This window comes from Gigantopelta aegis, chromosome 10, assembly GCF_016097555.1.
Source record: "Gigantopelta aegis isolate Gae_Host chromosome 10, Gae_host_genome, whole genome shotgun sequence".
In the NCBI taxonomy this organism is placed as follows: domain Eukaryota; kingdom Metazoa; phylum Mollusca; class Gastropoda; order Neomphalida; family Peltospiridae; genus Gigantopelta; species Gigantopelta aegis.
The window spans coordinates 46219324-46238495 of record NC_054708.1 but is presented as its reverse complement, the minus strand read 5'-3'; the positions used below and the strand labels follow the sequence as shown (position 1 = coordinate 46238495).

The following is a 19172-nucleotide window of genomic DNA, read 5'->3' as shown; positions in this document are numbered from 1 at the left end:
TGTTGTTCACGTGCCTGGGTTTACTACAATACAGTATGTCAATGGAATGTTGACCTGTTTTGTACACATCATAAACAGTTTTGAAATTCACTTTATAAATCTTTCATAGAAGACACTCATATAATTATATATATTCAGTATTGTAGCGATAGCTGCTTTTGCAGCCATTGTTATCCTACTATTTTCTGTTATGTTATTATTTAAAATGACTATAAAAAGTAAGAAAATAAATCTTGAATTACTTACCCAGTGAAGTATATTGTATACCAGTATGTATGTATGTATGTATGTATATCTGTACATTGATTCATTAATAAATGATTTTTGACACTAGTTTGACTTGCATGATGTCTCATTAGTATTCACAGAGCTGTGCATGTTACATTTTTAATGCGTATTACAGAAGGCAATAGGTCAATTCATAGAATAACACAGGGTTCATACACTTCTTTCTAAACCAAGTTCCAGAACTTTTAAAAAGGTCTTTGCCATCTTTTAAAAGGACATCAATTAAAAATTACATTATTTTTGTTTATTTTATAATTCTTCAACTTTGTTGGATTTCCAAGTCTTAGACCCATATGAACTCAATCCTACTAATGATATCACCTCTTCCACCCAGTGCCAGATGTATAAGGTGGTAAAGGTGCCCCTCCAGACTAAGGACTTCCTTTATAAAAAAAAATGTAATAATTATAAAATTAGTTCATTTTTTTTTATTTATCATGTACATGTAATTTAACTTCCATGTTCAGGGGCTCCACAAAAGGTCTAAATCCGGCCCTGCTTCCACCCCCAACCCCCTCACACACATGTATCTACTTATTGACAAAGCTGACAAGTTCACTACTGGTCCACAAACCTGGTTAGTCCTGAAAAGATATTGGTTTCCCTTTTGTTTTGTATCAAAGAAAGATGTCTAGCAGAACTAAACACAACTTTGTATTTTTGTCTTTAATAGTCTTAACCTGTACAGGTCGGTAAACATATGTCATTCTGTAAACAATTTATATATAATAATAGCAATTATTTTTTTTACAGTATTAAGCTTATATTATTCATTAGAAACACTTTTCCCTCCAACCCCAAAGTAAATGTTGAATATTTTTTCACAACCACGCTGTTCAAGAAATTCACAGAACTTGCCCAAGTCCATGTGATACTCTCTACCTTTACCACCTCTAACTTCAAAGTTTAATTCACTGAAAGTATCAAACTTTCGGAAACTTTCTACTGAATCTTTGTTTAACTGAAAGTCTTCTTTTTCTTTAATTGCTATTTTTTTCCAGTTCATTCTCCGTATTCGAAACCACATCTCTTCCACCTGGCTGCCGTAACCTTCAATACAGATAACACCTGGCTTTCCAGGCATACAGAATCCCGTCACTTTGAGCTCATGGGCCCAGTCCAAAATGTCGCGGCGCTTGGTCTTACTATAAATGTGGTGACTGTACACCCACAGACGCGTGAACACGGAATCTACTACTGGGGTTTTCTGTGTCCGAGATGGTGCCTCTTTACTACTAATATATTTGGGTGAATTTTCTTCAAGCCATTGAACAACAGCACCAATACAAATCTCGCCACGTTCCGTCGAGTTTATAAACTCTGTCAGACCTTCGTTCAGCTGGTGATCGGATTCCCGACTCATCTGAGGGGCTCGGAAGAAAACCTCGGGAGCGACGGCTGGATATTTGTGTGGCAGATGTACTACTAGCTCCAACATCTGCTTCTGAAATCAGACACAAAATAAATACAATATCTCCTCACTGTTAAATAAAACCAGACTTGTCAAAAAAACTTTAAATGTTGTTTACGCATCACAAATATTTTTTAAATGGCCAGACTTCATTGTGAACATTATTCCCCCACCCCACCCCCAAATGTTCGCTACACATATGCACAAAAAATGTATAACAGTTTCTGGCTATTATGGGCCTATGGCCTTTATACTGAATAAATTGTCTGTCTTATTCCAACCCCCCCCCCCCCCCCCCTTCAAAATAATAATAATAATAAAAACTGTATGGATAATGAAATGAATGGTGAAGCTGTAGTAGGCCTTTTAGTATGGCACTACCTAACAGAGTTGTGTGCCACGAGTCTAGGTACATAGAACTTGCAGTGTATGGTTAGGCCTTAACTCTCCCTATTGAGCCTAGTGGTGCATTTACTCTGGTTGGAATTTGTAGTGGAATGAAAAATGCCCCATTGCTTGGGAGAGAAATGAACCCAGCTTTTAATCTGAATACATGTACATTATATCAGCCAACATTAAAACAAAAATCAACTTTGTACTTAATGATTTACCACCATATGTTGCTTTTTCTGTAAAGCATACTTTACAAAAATAAAATTATGGAAAAAATTATTTATATATACATGTATAGAGGTTATTACGAGTATAATACATTATTTTTATTCCTAATATATGATATTGACGATACCGAAATACACGAGGGTAATAATCTCTTTATCATATAACCTCAAGCTTAATATAACGTGTTTTGGTAAACTGTACACGCAACTTTAATTCCAGTCAGCCATTACGCGATATTCAAATGACGTAAGAATATGTGGCGCGGTGTATTTTTGAATGGAAATGACGTCAAACTCGAATGACGTCATTTTGGATGTCCTTACATCAAAATAAACTAGGGCCTAACGTTTTTTGTTTTCTGAATGCTGGACAGCTTTCAGTGTAAAATTGCTATTGAAATGTTTTTATTTGATGACTATGAATGCATGCATCAATTATGGAGTGTCACCCATGTGCGTTTGCTTAAATGTCAATAAACCTAGTGCCGTGGCCTCCATTAATTTACATCTAATTTGCAAAGTTATCAAATTCTTAAAGTATGTGATCTGAAAAAATTCACATACTTTGATTGCACTGAAAATGTAAGATATTATATATGTCTCTACACCATTTTTATATATCACCGTGTGACTTCAATAATGAACTAGGAAACCAGTTATGAACGAAAATACTTTCTTTGGTATTTACATCTTTGACATCAACAAAATTGATGAACACTATAGGGAGAAGATATACGACAAAAAACACACCTTATTGCTATTGGCTGCAATCCTGACTGTAAAACCTATACGAGTTCTCAAGTACTACCGGTTATACACTGTACGACAAAATGCACCTTATTGCTGTCAGCTGCAATCGTAACTGTAAAACCTATACGAGTTCTCAAGTACTACCTGTTATACACTGTACGACAAAACATACCTTATTGCTATCAGCTGCAATCCTGACTGTAAAACCTATACGAGTTCTCAAGTACTACCGGTTATACACTGTACGACAAAACGCACCTTATTGCTATCGGCTGCAATCCTGACTGTAAAACCTATACGAGTTCTCAAGTACTGATACTGAATCTTGCCCTCCACAAAGGCCTGCACGTCTGCAAGTGCAGACCGACTGTCCAGACTGAACTCTCCAGGGTTCGGGAACATGCTGGCCAGCATCTCAACCTCGGACAGCTGCAGCTCCAGCAAGTCCTTCAAGTCGGCAGTCACAGCAACATCTTCCATAGTGTCAGGTATTCTCAATCAGTAGACCAGGTGTCCAAACTGGAATAACACAGTCTTTATTGAATAATACATGTAAACATAGAAGTTTAGCATTAATGTTTTTTCTTTTTCTTTCTTCTGTTTTGGGGGTAATAAATATATTTACCATTAACAGTCATTATTAAATAATACATGTAGGCCTAAACATAGAAGTTTAGCATTAATGTTTTTTCTTTTTCTTTCTTTCTTCTTTTTTTTGGGTAATAGATATATTTACCATTAAATACGGTCATAGAAAAAGAAAGAACTTTACCAGAGATTTATGACTCTTATCGATATCAGTTAATTATTTCAATCAATGAGTCGTTTTAAAATTAAGGAGATGAAAAATAACTTGTATGGTAATATCTCCTCTTTTTTTAAAAAATATTAAATAGTCCTAGTTGTTAACTGCATTTACTTTTTCTAAAAATCAATGTTATGTATAATAATATATTGATTCATTATCACTTTTAGAAACGGTTGTTGTATGAAAAAACAAAGTTTGAAAACTAATAACTGATTAATATCAAATTTACCACTCCACTATTTATCCAACATAATAATTTTTATCATATACTACTTCAGGTCCATAGGAACCATATTGGAAGTGAGCGTGCTACACGCTATGATGGGTGAACACAAGCAGATTTTAAATACAAACAATAAAACAAAGTAACCACCCACAAGCACATTTTAAAAACATATACATGTATGTAATATATATAATTATACAAACAAAAAATTATAGATGGGTGAATTATACTGTATTTGCAAATGTTTTAATAACCTAATGATTGCACAACTACGTGTGTGATGTGTCAAAGTTTGTTTTGTTTAATGACACCACTAGAGCACACTGATTAATTAATCATCAGCTATTGTATGTTAAACAGTTGGTGATTATGACAGTCATCAAAAGAAACCCGCTACATTTTTTTATATGCACTTTCCCACAGACAGGAAAGCACATACCACGGCCTTTCAGGGCTAGCTCTGCCACTCATCAAATTTGCCAATTGTGAATTTTTAAAACAATTGGCAAGTTTTATTTTAATTTCGCAAAAACAAATTGTTTAATAATTTATATTTTGTTGGAAAATAGCTATAGGTTTTGCTTTTTTTCGGGATAATTTGGCAAAATTTTCTGATCACCCAGAACTAGCCCTACCTTTGCATTGGTTGGAACGAGAAAAAATCCAATCAGTTGAATGGATCCACTGAGGTGGTTCGATCCTGCAATGCAAGCACCTTAAGTGAGCACTCAACCGACTGAGCTAAATCCTGCCTGCCTGTGTGATGTGTCAAGTTATGTAGTGTAATGCATCTGGCTTTTAACTCTCGTTTTCAGTGGGCAGATCTATGTACGGTACTAAAGCAGGGCTAGCTCTGGGTGTGCAAAACACTTCACCAAATTATGTCCAAAAATACAAAACTCCGTTATTTTTCAGCAAATATCAATTGTTGTATGAATTTTTTTTCACCAAATTAAAATAAAATTCACCAATTGTTCCTAAAATTCGCAATTGGTGAATTTGGCGAGTAACGGAGCTACATGTAGCCCTGCTAAAGTTACACCCATTGTGATACCATAACCTCTCTTAGTTCAATTATTTGCATGTTATTTGTCAATTATCAAAAACTATATATATATATATTTTTTTTTTTTCAATATATTTTCCGGGTAGTAGCATAACTCAACTTCCCCTAAAAACTTCACTTTCAATAGTCAAGATCCTCCTCTTCTTAATAAAAAAGAAAAGGTAAACAGAACGTATCTAACACTATTTTACACTGCCTAATAACCTGGGTCGGTCGATTCAAGAGAATGGTTGACTTTGTGAAAGAGATTTAGCTCAGCTGGTTAAGTGCTCACTTGAGATGCTTGCATCGTTGGATCCATTCAACTGATTGGGTTTTTCTCATTCCAACCAGTGCACCACAACTGGTCAAAGGTCATGGTATGTGCTTTCCTGTCTGTGGGAAAGTGCATATAAAAGATCCCATGCTGCATTAAGGAAAATGTAGCAGATTTCCTCTGATGACTACTAGTCAGAAATATTACCATATGTTTGACATCCAATAGCCAATGATTAATTAATCAATGTGTTCTAGTGGTGTCGTTAAACAAAACAAACTAACTTTTTATGACATGGTGGATGCATGTGTGTGACTAAGACAAGTCTCTGTGAAAATTGCGATAGTGATAGTTTTGTTTGCACGTAGCTCGCATAAGTATAGTTTGTGTAATTTTTTTTTTTTAGCACATTGAATTTGTGACATCATTTACATGTTCATGATAGGTTACCAGGGTTTCTTGCACAAGTAAAACGGGTATCGTGCCATACCTAAACATATTTTCTGATATTTTTTAGTCTGTCCCTTTCTACAAAAATTTTTGGTAAATAATTTCAGATTAGTTTGTCACTGTTTGACATAAGAAGAAAATTAAAAGTGTTTTAAAAATCACAAAAGAATTGAAAATTACAATTTTTGTGTGCAATTTACAAATTAATCAGCTCAGAAATAAATAATTTTTAGTAAATTTTATTGTTAAAAAAAAAGGCATTCCAACTGGGAAGGAATATTATATCTATATAGATTCTTACCTTTTCAAGTTTTTGCTAAAAGTTAAAACCCCATGAATAGTATGATTGATGCCTGGCCCTATCCAAACAAACTTTACAAGTTAATTGTCGAATAAAAGTATTCCCCAATATTTACCAGACAATGCTGATGTAACTTTAAGTGATCTTACATGTTTTTCTGTAAAATGACAGGTGTCTTTCCTTAATCGTGTGATGTCAAAGAATGATAAGCATAAACATAAGCATGAATTCGAAAATGATAACACGTCAAAACGAAACCAGAAAAAAAGAAAAAAAGAAATCTCCACTACTTCCTGTGGACGTATGTTTTCGTTTGTACATCCCTCCATTTTCATTCTTTTTACCATTTTATTTTTATTTTTAATTATTATTCTTCGAGGGGTGGAAGAGAGAGAGAGACACTTAAAGTTTGTTTTGTTTAACGACACCACTAGAGAACATTGATTAATTAATCATCGGCTATTGGATATCAAACAACTGGTAATAATTCTGACACGTATAGTCATGAGAGAAAACCCGCTACATTTTTCCTAATACAGCAAGGGATCTTTTATATGCACTTTTCCACAGACAAGAAAGCACACGTATACCACGGCCTCTGACCAGTTGTGGTGCACTGGTTGGAACGAGAAAAACTAAATCAGTTGAATGGATCGACCGAGGTGGTTCGATCCTGCGACGCAATCACCCTAAGCGAGCACTCAACCGACTGAGCTAAATACCGACCCCCCCCCCCCCCCCCCCCCCCCCACACACACACACTTTAATGTAATACGTACTGATGGCTGAATTAGTCACTGACAAAATTATCTTGTAAATATTTTTATCCTAAAGTTGTCCATAAATATCAGTCTAAAGTTATTAATTAATTCCAAACTTATTATCCAATTACGGTTCAGTCACGCTATCCTGGACACGCACGCACGCACGCGCGCGCGCGCACACACACACACATACACGCACACAGACAGACACACACCTCAGCTATCCGGGCTGTCTGTTCAGGACAGTGGGTTAGAGTTTAGTGAGAGAGAAGTCGTTGTGGTGGTATTTAACCGACCCACTGAGTCGTTAAAACTCGCTCTGGGCGGTAGTCGATCCTGGGTTGGCAATCCAGTACCTACACACCGGCGTTAATTATTAATGACCTCAGTAAAATTGCCAAAACTGACGTTAAAGTTGAGATTTTGTATTGAATACAATGCAAATCAAAATTTTAAAGCAACAGTTTGGCTAATTCAGTGTGTTGTAAATTTGTGTTTATAAGTGATCCCATATTATAAACGGCAGGATTATAAAAATAATATTTGTGAAGAAAATTAAAATTTAATGTTTTCTTCGACCTTTAGTAACCTCTGGTGACCCCGCCCCCCCCCCCCCCCCCCCACACACACACTTTTGAAGTTTTCAAAGCTGACACCCACTACATGGAATAACCATGGTGCTTCTTTTGCCTCTCTCTCTCTCTCTCTCTCTCTCTCTCTCTGGTAAAACGATATTCTATTTGAAGTTTGTTTTGTTTCACGACACCACTAGAGCACATTGATGTATTAATCATCGGCTATTGGATGTCAAAGATTTGGTAATTATGACTCGTAGTCATCAGAGGAAACCCGCTACATGTTTTCTAATGCTGCAAGGGATCTTTTATATGCACTTTCCCACAGACAGGAAAACACATACCGCGGCCTTTGTCCAGTTGTGGTGCACTGCTTGGAACGAGAAAAAACCCAATCAGCTGAATGGATCCATTGAGGTGGTTCGATCCTGCGACGCAAGCACCTCAAGCGATCACTCAACCGACTGAGCTAAATCCCGCCCCATATCCTATTTGAAACCAGTTTTTATTATTATTATTATTATTATTATTATTATTATTATCGAAAAATTAGTCTAACTGAGAAAAGTGACGTGTTAAAGTTGAGGTTTTGTATTGAATAAAATGCAAATCGAAATTTTAAAGCAACAGTTTGGCTAATTCAGTGTGTTGTTTGTGTTTGTAAGTAATCCCACATAAAAGTTATGGCTATGAAGATAATATTTATGAAGAAAATTATAAAATGTTTTTGTTTTTCTTCAAATTTGTATCCCCATGACTTTTAATGACCTCTGGTGACAACCCACACACTTTTCAAAGTTGAACTCTACTAGAATATGATGCACCACACCATCCTACATGGATTAACCATGGCGCTTTGACACTCTCGGCTAGAACGAAATCCTAAAAATATGGACTTAGCCTCAGGCTATGACAATACATCCAAACACGGTGTTTGTGTCGAGGTTTGAACCAAACAGGAGACTCTATGCCTGTAGCTTCGTCACAGGAACGATGATAAAAATCGCCTATTTAAATAATATGCTATGCCTAATTCTAGGAAAATTATAATTTATTTTAACAATCCATTACATATTTATCAATCTTAGTGTTGCTTTTTTTTCTCTCCAAAAAACGAAAGTAAACAAGAAATGTAAACATGATCATATTTCCCTTCCAATCACACACACACACAAACACACACACACACACACACACACACACATTGTTTTGTTTTTAAAATTCTAAACAAATGTCAACAACATGCAACAAATGTGGAAAGTCAAGGCAGAAAGTTATTTAAACGTGAATAAGGGGGTACATTTGTCCCGGTTTGTCCAATATTTTTGGACAAAATATGATGTATGATCGTGTAAACACCGCTTTCGAAACATCCGCTAGGAGGCGTTGCTGATCCCCTTAGCGACCAACGTTGTTGACGTCATCAATGATTTGACGTCACATTATTATTACAGTAAGTTTATGGAAACGCTTGGAAGATCGGTGAGTTTTTCTTGTGATTTCTTCTTCATATTCATATATTTTCAGGCCCTTTAGAAACGATATCTGAAGTGGGGAGGCACTGCCGCAATATCTCTAGTGGGGAGCACAAATCAGATTTTTATCTTTAATTATACAGGGTAGAAAAACAAAACAAAAAACATTCGTCCTCAAATGGGAGTGCCCGTGCTGTACCTCCCATCCCCTTCACAGGGCTCGAAATAGCGGCCTGTGAAAAACAATAAGCAGTCCATTTTCAAACCAAGCAGGTGAAAGAGAAATTCCTGCAGAATTGTTTTTTTTTTGTTTTTTTTTTAAATCGCAGGCAATGTTTTCAGAAATATGTGTATGTTTGTATGTACCATTTCGTATTTATAAAATTAGTAATTTAGCTGTAGCGGGTTTCCGCTCTGTTAAAAGACTATATGCCAAAATTACCAAATGTTTGACACCCAATAGCCGATGATTAATATACCAGTGTGGTCTAGTAGTGTCGTTAAACAAAACATACACACTTTAACTTAAAAATATGGCTTCAACAAACTGAATTCACAACAGCAAGTATAACAGCGTTTACTGCTAAATACGTTATTACTAGTGTTCATGTTTAATGTTAGCGGCCATCTTGGATTTGGTAACCTTATGCTTGAAAATAATTCCACCCTATTTTTTTAAGCCTTTACAACCCAAAGATACAAAATCAAGTGAAAATTCGTTTAAGAAAAATATGCACGACATTACAGAAGAGCCTACACTATGTACTAAAAAACCCCAACCCCACAAATTAGTATTCAGCAGGGTGTATTCTGTCATGTGGGTTTTGTTTGTTTTTTGTTTTTATCAAACCAATAAAGTGGCATAGCGGGGGGTGGGGTGGGGTGGCACGCGGTCCATGGCCTCTCCAATCAAATTTATTTTTATTTTTTATTGTATTAAATTTTATAAAATGATACATACATAAAACTCGCTCTGGGCGGTAGTCGATCCTGGGTTGGCAATCCAGTACCTACACACCGGCGTTAATTATTAATGACCTCAGTAAAATTGCCAAAACTGACGTTAAAGTTGAGATTTTGTATTGAATACAATGCAAATCAAAATTTTACAGCAACAGTTTGGCTAATTCAGTGTGTTGTAAATTTGTGTTTATAAGTGATCCCATATTATAAACGGCAGGATTATAAAAATAATATTTGTGAAGAAAATTAAAATTTAATGTTTTCTTCGACCTTTAGTAACCTCTGGTGACCCCGCCCCCCCCCCCCCCCCCCCCCACACACACACACTTTTGAAGTTTTCAAAGCTGACACCCACTACATGGAATAACCATGGTGCTTCTTTTGCCTCTCTCTCTCTCTCTCTCTCTCTCTCTCTCTGGTAAAACGATATTCTATTTGAAGTTTGTTTTGTTTCACGACACCACTAGAGCACATTGATGTATTAATCATCGGCTATTGGATGTCAAAGATTTGGTAATTATGACTCGTAGTCATCAGAGGAAACCCGCTACATGTTTTCTAATGCTGCAAGGGATCTTTTATATGCACTTTCCCACAGACAGGAAAACACATACCGCGGCCTTTGTCCAGTTGTGGTGCACTGCTTGGAACGAGAAAAAACCCAATCAGCTGAATGGATCCATTGAGGTGGTTCGATCCTGCGACGCAAGCACCTCAAGCGATCACTCAACCGACTGAGCTAAATCCCGCCCCATATCCTATTTGAAACCAGTTTTATTATTATTATTATTATTATTATTATTATTATTATCGAAAAATTAGTCTAACTGAGAAAAGTGACGTGTTAAAGTTGAGGTTTTGTATTGAATAAAATGCAAATCGAAATTTTAAAGCAACAGTTTGGCTAATTCAGTGTGTTGTTTGTGTTTGTAAGTAATCCCACATAAAAGTTATGGCTATGAAGATAATATTTATGAAGAAAATTATAAAATGTTTTTGTTTTTCTTCAAATTTGTATCCCCATGACTTTTAATGACCTCTGGTGACAACCCACACACTTTTCAAAGTTGAACTCTACTAGAATATGATGCACCACACCATCCTACATGGATTAACCATGGCGCTTTGACACTCTCGGCTAGAACGAAATCCTAAAAATATGGACTTAGCCTCAGGCTATGACAATACATCCAAACACGGTGTTTGTGTCGAGGTTTGAACCAAACAGGAGACTCTATGCCTGTAGCTTCGTCACAGGAACGATGATAAAAATCGCCTATTTAAATAATATGCTATGCCTAATTCTAGGAAAATTATAATTTATTTGAACAATCCATTACATATTTATCAATCTTAGTGTTGCTTTTTTTCTCTCCAAAAAACGAAAGTAAACAAGAAATGTAAACATGATCATATTTACCTTCCAATCACACACACACACACATACACACACACACACACATTGTTTTGTTTTTAAAATTCTAAACAAATGTCAACAACATGCAACAAATGTGGAAAGTCAAGGCAGAAAGTTATTTAAACGTGAATAAGGGGGTACATTTGTCCCGGTTTGTCCAATATTTTTGGACAAAATATGATGTATGATCGTGTAAACACCGCTTTCGAAACATCCGCTAGGAGGCGTTGCTGATCCCCTTAGCGACCAACGTTGTTGACGTCATCAATGATTTGACGTCACATTATTATTACAGTAAGTTTATGGAAACGCTTGGAAGATCGGTGAGTTTTTCTTGTGATTTCTTCTTCATATTCATATATTTTCAGGCCCTTTAGAAACGATATCTGAAGTGGGGAGGCACTGCCGCAATATCTCTAGTGGGGAGCACAAATCAGATTTTTATCTTTAATTATACAGGGTAGAAAAACAAAACAAAAAACATTCGTCCTCAAATGGGAGTGCCCGTGCTGTACCTCCCATCCCCTTCACAGGGCTCGAAATAGCGGCCTGTGAAAAACAATAAGCAGTCCATTTTCAAACCAAGCAGGTGAAAGAGAAATTCCTGCAGAATTGTTTTTTTTTTTTTTTTTTAAATCGCAGGCAATGTTTTCAGAAATATGTGTATGTTTGTATGTACCATTTCGTATTTATAAAATTAGTAATTTAGCTGTAGCGGGTTTCCGCTCTGTTAAAAGACTATATGCCAAAATTACCAAATGTTTGACACCCAATAGCCGATGATTAATATACCAGTGTGGTCTAGTAGTGTCGTTAAACAAAACATACACACTTTAACTTAAAAATATGGCTTCAACAAACTGAATTCACAACAGCAAGTATAACAGCGTTTACTGCTAAATACGTTATTACTAGTGTTCATGTTTAATGTTAGCGGCCATCTTGGATTTGGTAACCTTATGCTTGAAAATAATTCCACCCTATTTTTTTAAGCCTTTACAACCCAAAGATACAAAATCAAGTGAAAATTCGTTTAAGAAAAATATGCACGACATTACAGAAGAGCCTACACTATGTACTAAAAAACCCCAACCCCACAAATTAGTATTCAGCAGGGTGTATTCTGTCATGTGGGTTTTGTTTGTTTTTTGTTTTTATCAAACCAATAAAGTGGCATAGCGGGGGGTGGGGTGGGGTGGCACGCGGTCCATGGCCTCTCCAATCAAATTTATTTTTATTTTTTATTGTATTAAATTTTATAAAATGATACATACATAGTATGAGTTGCCCCCCCCCCCCGCCGCCGCCTCCAATATGGGTTAGCCCCATAGATAAATTCCTCCCCAATATAATATCCTGGCTACGCAAGTGACTTAAAGCCCCTGAGTGTTTAATTCGGTCAATGCAATATAGTGATAAGTATATACTATCCCTGTTGAAAAATTACCATATGACACGAGGTGTTTGATAACTTATCTTTATAATACCCAATAATATAAAAGTATTTCAATGAGGTGAGTTACAGCTGTCTAGGCGCGTGTGCTAGGAATTTTAGTAGTGGGAACAAAACGTCACAGAAACAAAACGCTTACAATAACAGTAACGCGGTAACAGTTTCTGTGCTGTGTTCAGTGACGGTGGTCAACGCTAAAATTCAAGAGTATTGGGTTTCAACTCATCTAAATACTAATTCTTGGGTTATAAAACTCCAAAAGAGCAACTGATCTCTGTCTGGTCTGAAAATGGGTTAGTACTAATTTTGCTATTCAGATGCCAAGAAATCGCGTCTAGGCTATTTAAAAATGGTTTATAAAAACAAACGTTCTAATACTATACAAAGTAATCCTTAAAATAGTAAACAAATTATTGTTTTAAAATGGGTAATTTTGCAATTCAGATGCCAAAAAATCACGTTTAAAAGCAAAGCAATTTAAACATGTTCTTGGGGGAGTATACCAGACCCACCCCTAAACGACCCTGATGATTACCTCCACCCGAACCTACTTAACAGGTGATACCTGGTGCGTTTAATGCTATCTAAATAATAATAATAATAAAACATGCAAAATAATCCTTAAAATAGTTAATTATTGTTTAGAAATGCCTAATTTTGCGATTCAGATGCCAAGAAATCACGTTTAAAGTCATCCAGTTTTAACATTTTCACAGGGGAGCATATCCCCGGACGGCCCTAGACGTCGCGATCCCTGATCAATTACCCCCCACATACATACACTTACTGGGGAGATCTGGTGTAGTTAAGGCCATCTAAATAAAAACATGCTCTGGTTATATTACTATACAAAGTAATCCTTATAATAGTTTGTTAAAAATGACTAATTTTGCGATTCAGGTGCCCATTTTGTTAATTTTCACGCGGGAGCATACCCCCCGAACCCCTGGACGTCCCAAACCCTGATCAAGATTTTCAAGATTTATTAAACAACACTCAGACACATTACAATGTGTAACAAGAGGACATTTTCAAATACATAATTAACATACATGACAAGAACAGGCGTCAACTTAGAAGTATCTATAATTAACAGAACACAAGATATGCAAACAAAATAGCTAAAATATGCGGAGAAACGTCAGTTCACAAGACAAGATAATCTTTTAATAAATATAGCTACATAATGACAGCATACCTTTCATTTTAAAAACGCTAGGATTAATTATATAGTATTGTTTTATATATTTTCTTCTAATATTTTCAATATTATAATTTTTACAATTAAATAAATAATGGTATTCATCTCCAATATCGGTATTACAAAGTTTGCATATTCTATTTTCTCTAGGAACGTTAAACCATCTGCCAGTTTCGATTGGTAATCTTAAATTTGACGTACGCAATTTAGTTATCCAGCATCTAGTTTGGTATGATAATCTCGACAAATAGGTTTCGAAATAAAATTCTGTTTAAATAATGTATAAAATTGACCCCTAGAAGAGTTTGTAATTTCCGAGAACCACTGTTGTATAAATTGATCACAGAGGTTTTGTTTTAATTCTTGTTTATACGATTTGAAATCATTATTTTGATTGATATAGATGTACCCCATTCCCGAGTTATCGAAAATACTTTTTATGAATTTCAACCATTTAAATTGATTTCCTTCACCACTGTTTAAAGAGAACATTGATTTATATAAAATACTACTAAGTTTATTTTCGTCTTTAAGCAGTTTACTCCAAAATGACACCATACGTAACTTTACTTGTATTTCTAAAGGGAACCTTCCTAGTTCTCCATATACCATAAAATTTGGGGTACTTTTTTTTACCTTCAAAATCCGTTTGCAAAACTGGAGATGAATTTTTTCTATTATTTGTAAATTTTCATAACCCCAAATTTCTGATCCATATAATAAAATCGGTTCAACCATTGAATCAAAAAGTTTTAATTGTATATGAACTGGTATGCTAGTGTTCCGTATCCCTGGTCGTGTACGCCCCAACACTGGAGCAGCTGCCTACAACACCGACCAGAGGAATATTCCCGCACCGGTACGACAGACAACGGGGCAGCTTCCACATCAACAGCATGGAATCCCGCACCGGTGCACTGAGTACCATGCTGACGATGGAGCACGACGGCGTATACCAGCAGGCATACGTGGGGGAAGGCTCCACACACCGTCAGACCCACGACATGCTGCGCAGGGTGTTCGCGCAGCACTACGGGGACATCGTCAGCAGGTACCAGAGGGAGATGCATCACCTCCCCAACTTCGACAGTGATGCCTAAACACCGCACCAGCCCTTAAGGCTAACCTCGTTCGTATAGGTCGGTACGTTTAGGCTTAAATTTTAAAAATCCGACACCCTTTAAATTTTTGGCCGAACCGTCTAAATTTGCGTTCAATCACCAGCAATATTTCGGACATAACGCAACAAATTACTTCAACTTTTTGGCTTAATTCTCCTGAGAAATTTCAAAATTATTACCGCCGCCTCTTCCGCCTCTGCCGGTCTTCGGTGCTCCTTGTGCCAAGTCGTAAGCGAGAAGACAACCACCCCCTCCCCCCCCCCCCTCCCTGTCTTGAACGGAAGAGCTTGCTTCGCAAGCACTTGCGCCCACAACAGGCGTGCGCTACAACAGCTTGTTCTGAATGTGCATGTTAAACCCTATGACCTGACCTGACCTGTTCCGTATTTTTTTGTATATGGCAAAGAGTGCTTTTTGAGCTTGGTCTACAAGATGTTGCTTTGCATTAGAAAAATTCCCATTATATTTAAAACAAATTCCTAAATAACAGTAATAATCAACAGTTTCCAATCGTTCATCTTGCAGCATAAATTTAACATTAGACCTCGACTTCCTCTTGCTAAAAATCACAACTTTTGTTTTATTCACATTAATGCTAAGATTCCAAGAGTTAAAATAGTCATCAAATATATCTAAAGCATGTTGCATACCTTCAAGAGTTTCGGAGAAAATTACAGTATCATCTGCATACAATAGTACGAAAATTTCAATAAATATATGTAATTTGTTTTGGCAATTTTCTTTAATTATTTCCAGAGGAGATCCTTGAAGCATTTTTAAAAAATCTTCAAGATCATTTAGAAATATTGAAAATAAAAATGGTGATAAATTTCCCCCCTGCCTCACGCCTGTTAGACAAGGGAAAAAATCTGATTTCTTATTATTAATTTCAACGCATGATTTAATGTTTCTATACAAATTAAAAATTATTTTAAAGCATTTACCTTTAATCTGACATTTTTGTAATTTTCTCCATAGCCCCGTACGCCAGACAGTCAAAGTCCTTTCGAAAATCAACAAAAGTACAGTATAATTTTTTACCAAACGACAGATATATCGACAGTAAAACATGCATACAATATATGTTATCGCTCGTTGAATGACCTTTGCGAAATCCAGCTTGATTCCTGTTTATTAACTTTACTTCAGTAGCAAAAAGGTTTAGTCTGTTATTAATAATGGCAGTAAACAGTTTACCAACACAACTGATTAGAGTTATAGCTCTATAGTTGTCGGGATCCTGTGGGTTACCTTTATTTTTATATATTGGTTTAATTATTCCCACTGTCCAGCTGTCTGGTATGATACCCGTGTCTAATATAATATTAAACAACTTAAAATAGACTGGGATTAACAGAGTAGAATTTTTTTTTAGATATTCGTTAAGTATTCCATCAGCACCTGGAGCTTTGTTATTTTTTAACTTTAAGATTGTTTCAGATATTTCATTTTCAGTTATAACACCATTAAGAATGTTGTCAAACAAGGGATTTTCACACAATTCATTTATGTTTATATCGTCCGTTCTTTCATCTATATCAACATGCGTATCTGCATTTAACGTTTTAAAATATTCATATAATGTATTTATTGGAATATCATGGTTTTTACGCTTATTATTTGAAAATTTATTCAAAGTATTCCAAAAGGCTTTTGGGTTACATTTTGATAATGAATCAAGTTCTTTGGCACATTTTTCTTGATGTTTTTTTATAATTTAAATTAAGCTCTTGCTTGTATTCTTTGGATCTTTTTTTCAATAACATTTTGACATCATTAGACTTATTTGCTGAGTACCTGTGTTTTACTTCATGAAATGCATCTCTCTTTATTTTACACTCGTTGTTAAACCATGGCTTCGAATTACCAGAAGTATATCTATGTTTTGATAAACCAAACAAACTGGTTGCTGAATTGATAAATAAACTACCTAGATCGGTTACAATATGATTTACCTGTTCAGTGGTAACACTATCACTATCAATAAGGCTATCCAGAACTCCATTAATTTTTGCTAACAAATCATCGTCATTAAGTGCCTGTTTAAATTCGTCTGCTTTATTTTCATCCCATCGTATATGGTTAAGGTGTATGTCAGGGTTATCTGCACGAAGTTGGGCACAGTCATTTTAACTTATTACAAAGTGTAACTGCCTGTGTATATCGGAGAACATCGGGTTAAAATCAATGATTTCAAATTCAGTAAGTAATTTAAAGGCATCTGGTGCAAGTATTAAGTAATCAACTAGACTAGACTCTTTACACGTCATACGTCCAACATTTTGATCTTTAAATAACCGACCATTGGCAATAAACAAGGCACACCGTTTACACATTTCTATCAATTTTATACCATAGTTATTGTGTCTTGTACTATCCTCACTGGTTCTTTCTAAAGGAATATTTAAATCAACAAGTTTTTTAAATGAAAACATATTTTCCAAAAGTAACTCATCACTAACTATTTCTAACATTTCTATTAAGTGTTCATCAGGCATAACCAAGTCAAGCATTGTAGACGTTCTGGAATTAAAATCACCAAGGAGAAAAATATTGTTAGTATCACTAGAAAACATAATCATTTCGTCTTCTAATTCATAAACAGCATTATCACTGCCCACTTTCCCCACTTTAGCTGCGAGATCTAGGTTTCTGAGTACAATTCAATAAGTTCTCATTCGTTTCTGTTTACAGTTTGTTCATTCTCTCTCTTTTTAGTTGTTTGGTCCTCATTATTAGTTGCTCAGATCTCGTTATTGATTTCTGTTACAGTTTGTTTAGTTCCTATTCGATTCTGTTTGTTCATTCTTCGGTAGTTTCTGTTACACTTGTTCTGTATTCATTGATGTTTGCTTCTGTTTGTTCAGATCTCGTTATTGGTTTCTTTTACAGTTTGTTCAGTCCTCATTTGTTTCTGTTTACAGTTTGTTCATTTCTCATTAATGTTTGTTACAGTTTGTTATGTTCTCATTTGTTTCTGTTACAGTTTGTTTTGTTATCATTATTGACCTTTGTTACAATTTGTTCAGTTCTCATTATTTACTTCTGTTACTATTTGTTGTTTTCATTATAGATATATATTTTAGTTTGTTCACTTCTCATTGTTGATTTCTGTTACAGTTTGTTTAGTTATCGTTATTGGTTTCTTTTACAATTTGTTTAGTTCTCATTTGTTTCTGTTTACAGTTTGTTCAGTTTTCATTATTGATATCTGTTAGTTTCTTACGTTCACATTGTTGGTTTCTGTTAGTTTGTTCAGTTATCTTTCGTTTCTGTTTACAGTTTGTTAATTTCTCATTAGTTTATGTTACAGTGAGTTTGTTCTCTTCTCGTTGTTGATTTCTGTTACAGTTTGTCCTGTTCTCATTATTGATTTATGTTACAAGTTATTTAGTTTTCATTCGTTTCTGTTTACAGTTTGTTCATCTCTCATTAGTTTGTTATACTAGTAGTTTGTTCTGTTCTCATTATTGATTTCTGTTAGTTTGTTTAGTTCTTATTCGTTTCTGTTACATTGTTTTCTGTATTCATTTATTTTTATTACAGTTTGTTTAGATCTCGTTATTGGTTTCTTTTACAGTTTGTTCAGTCCTCATTTGTTTATGTTTACACTTTGTTCATTTCTCAGTAATTTCTGTTACAGTTTGTTCTGTTCTCATTTGTTTTTGTTACAGTTTGTTCTGTTATCATTATTGATTTTTGTTACAGTTTGTCCAGTTCTCGTTATTTAATTCTCTTACTGTTTGTTGTTTTCATTATAGATACATGTTACAGTTTGTTGACTTCTCATTATTGATTTGTGTTACAGTTTGTTCAGTTCTCGTGCTTGGTTTCTTTTACAGTGTGTTTAGTTTTCATTCGTTTCTGTTTATAGTTTGTTAATTTCTCATTTGTTTTTGTTAGTTTGTTCTTTCTCATTATTGAATTCTGTTAGTTTGTTTAGTTCTAATTATTGATTTCTGTTACAGTTTGTTTAGTTCTTCTCATTATTGATTTCTGTTACAGTTTGTTTAGTTCGTCTCATTAT

At 35.2% G+C, this 19172-nt stretch overlaps 1 protein-coding gene across 2 annotated transcripts; it reads right to left on the bottom strand.

The window, feature by feature from the left end:
- Positions 1-939: 939 nt before the first annotated feature.
- Positions 940-6476, bottom strand: LOC121383193 (RWD domain-containing protein 2B-like). 2 transcript variants are annotated; one of them, XM_041513047.1, is made up of 3 exons: positions 6326-6476; positions 3328-3588; positions 940-1732 (listed from the first exon to the last, which is right to left on the bottom strand). In XM_041513047.1, exons 2-3 carry the CDS (start codon positions 3547-3549, stop codon positions 1055-1057), a joined length of 900 nt encoding a protein of 299 aa, XP_041368981.1. In that variant the 5' UTR covers positions 3550-3588; positions 6326-6476; the 3' UTR covers positions 940-1054. The 2 variants fall into 2 exon arrangements, with proteins under 2 accessions (XP_041368981.1, XP_041368982.1); XM_041513048.1 differs by lacking the exon at positions 6326-6476 and adding an exon at positions 6177-6305.
- Between the last annotated feature and the right edge of the window lie 12696 nt (positions 6477-19172).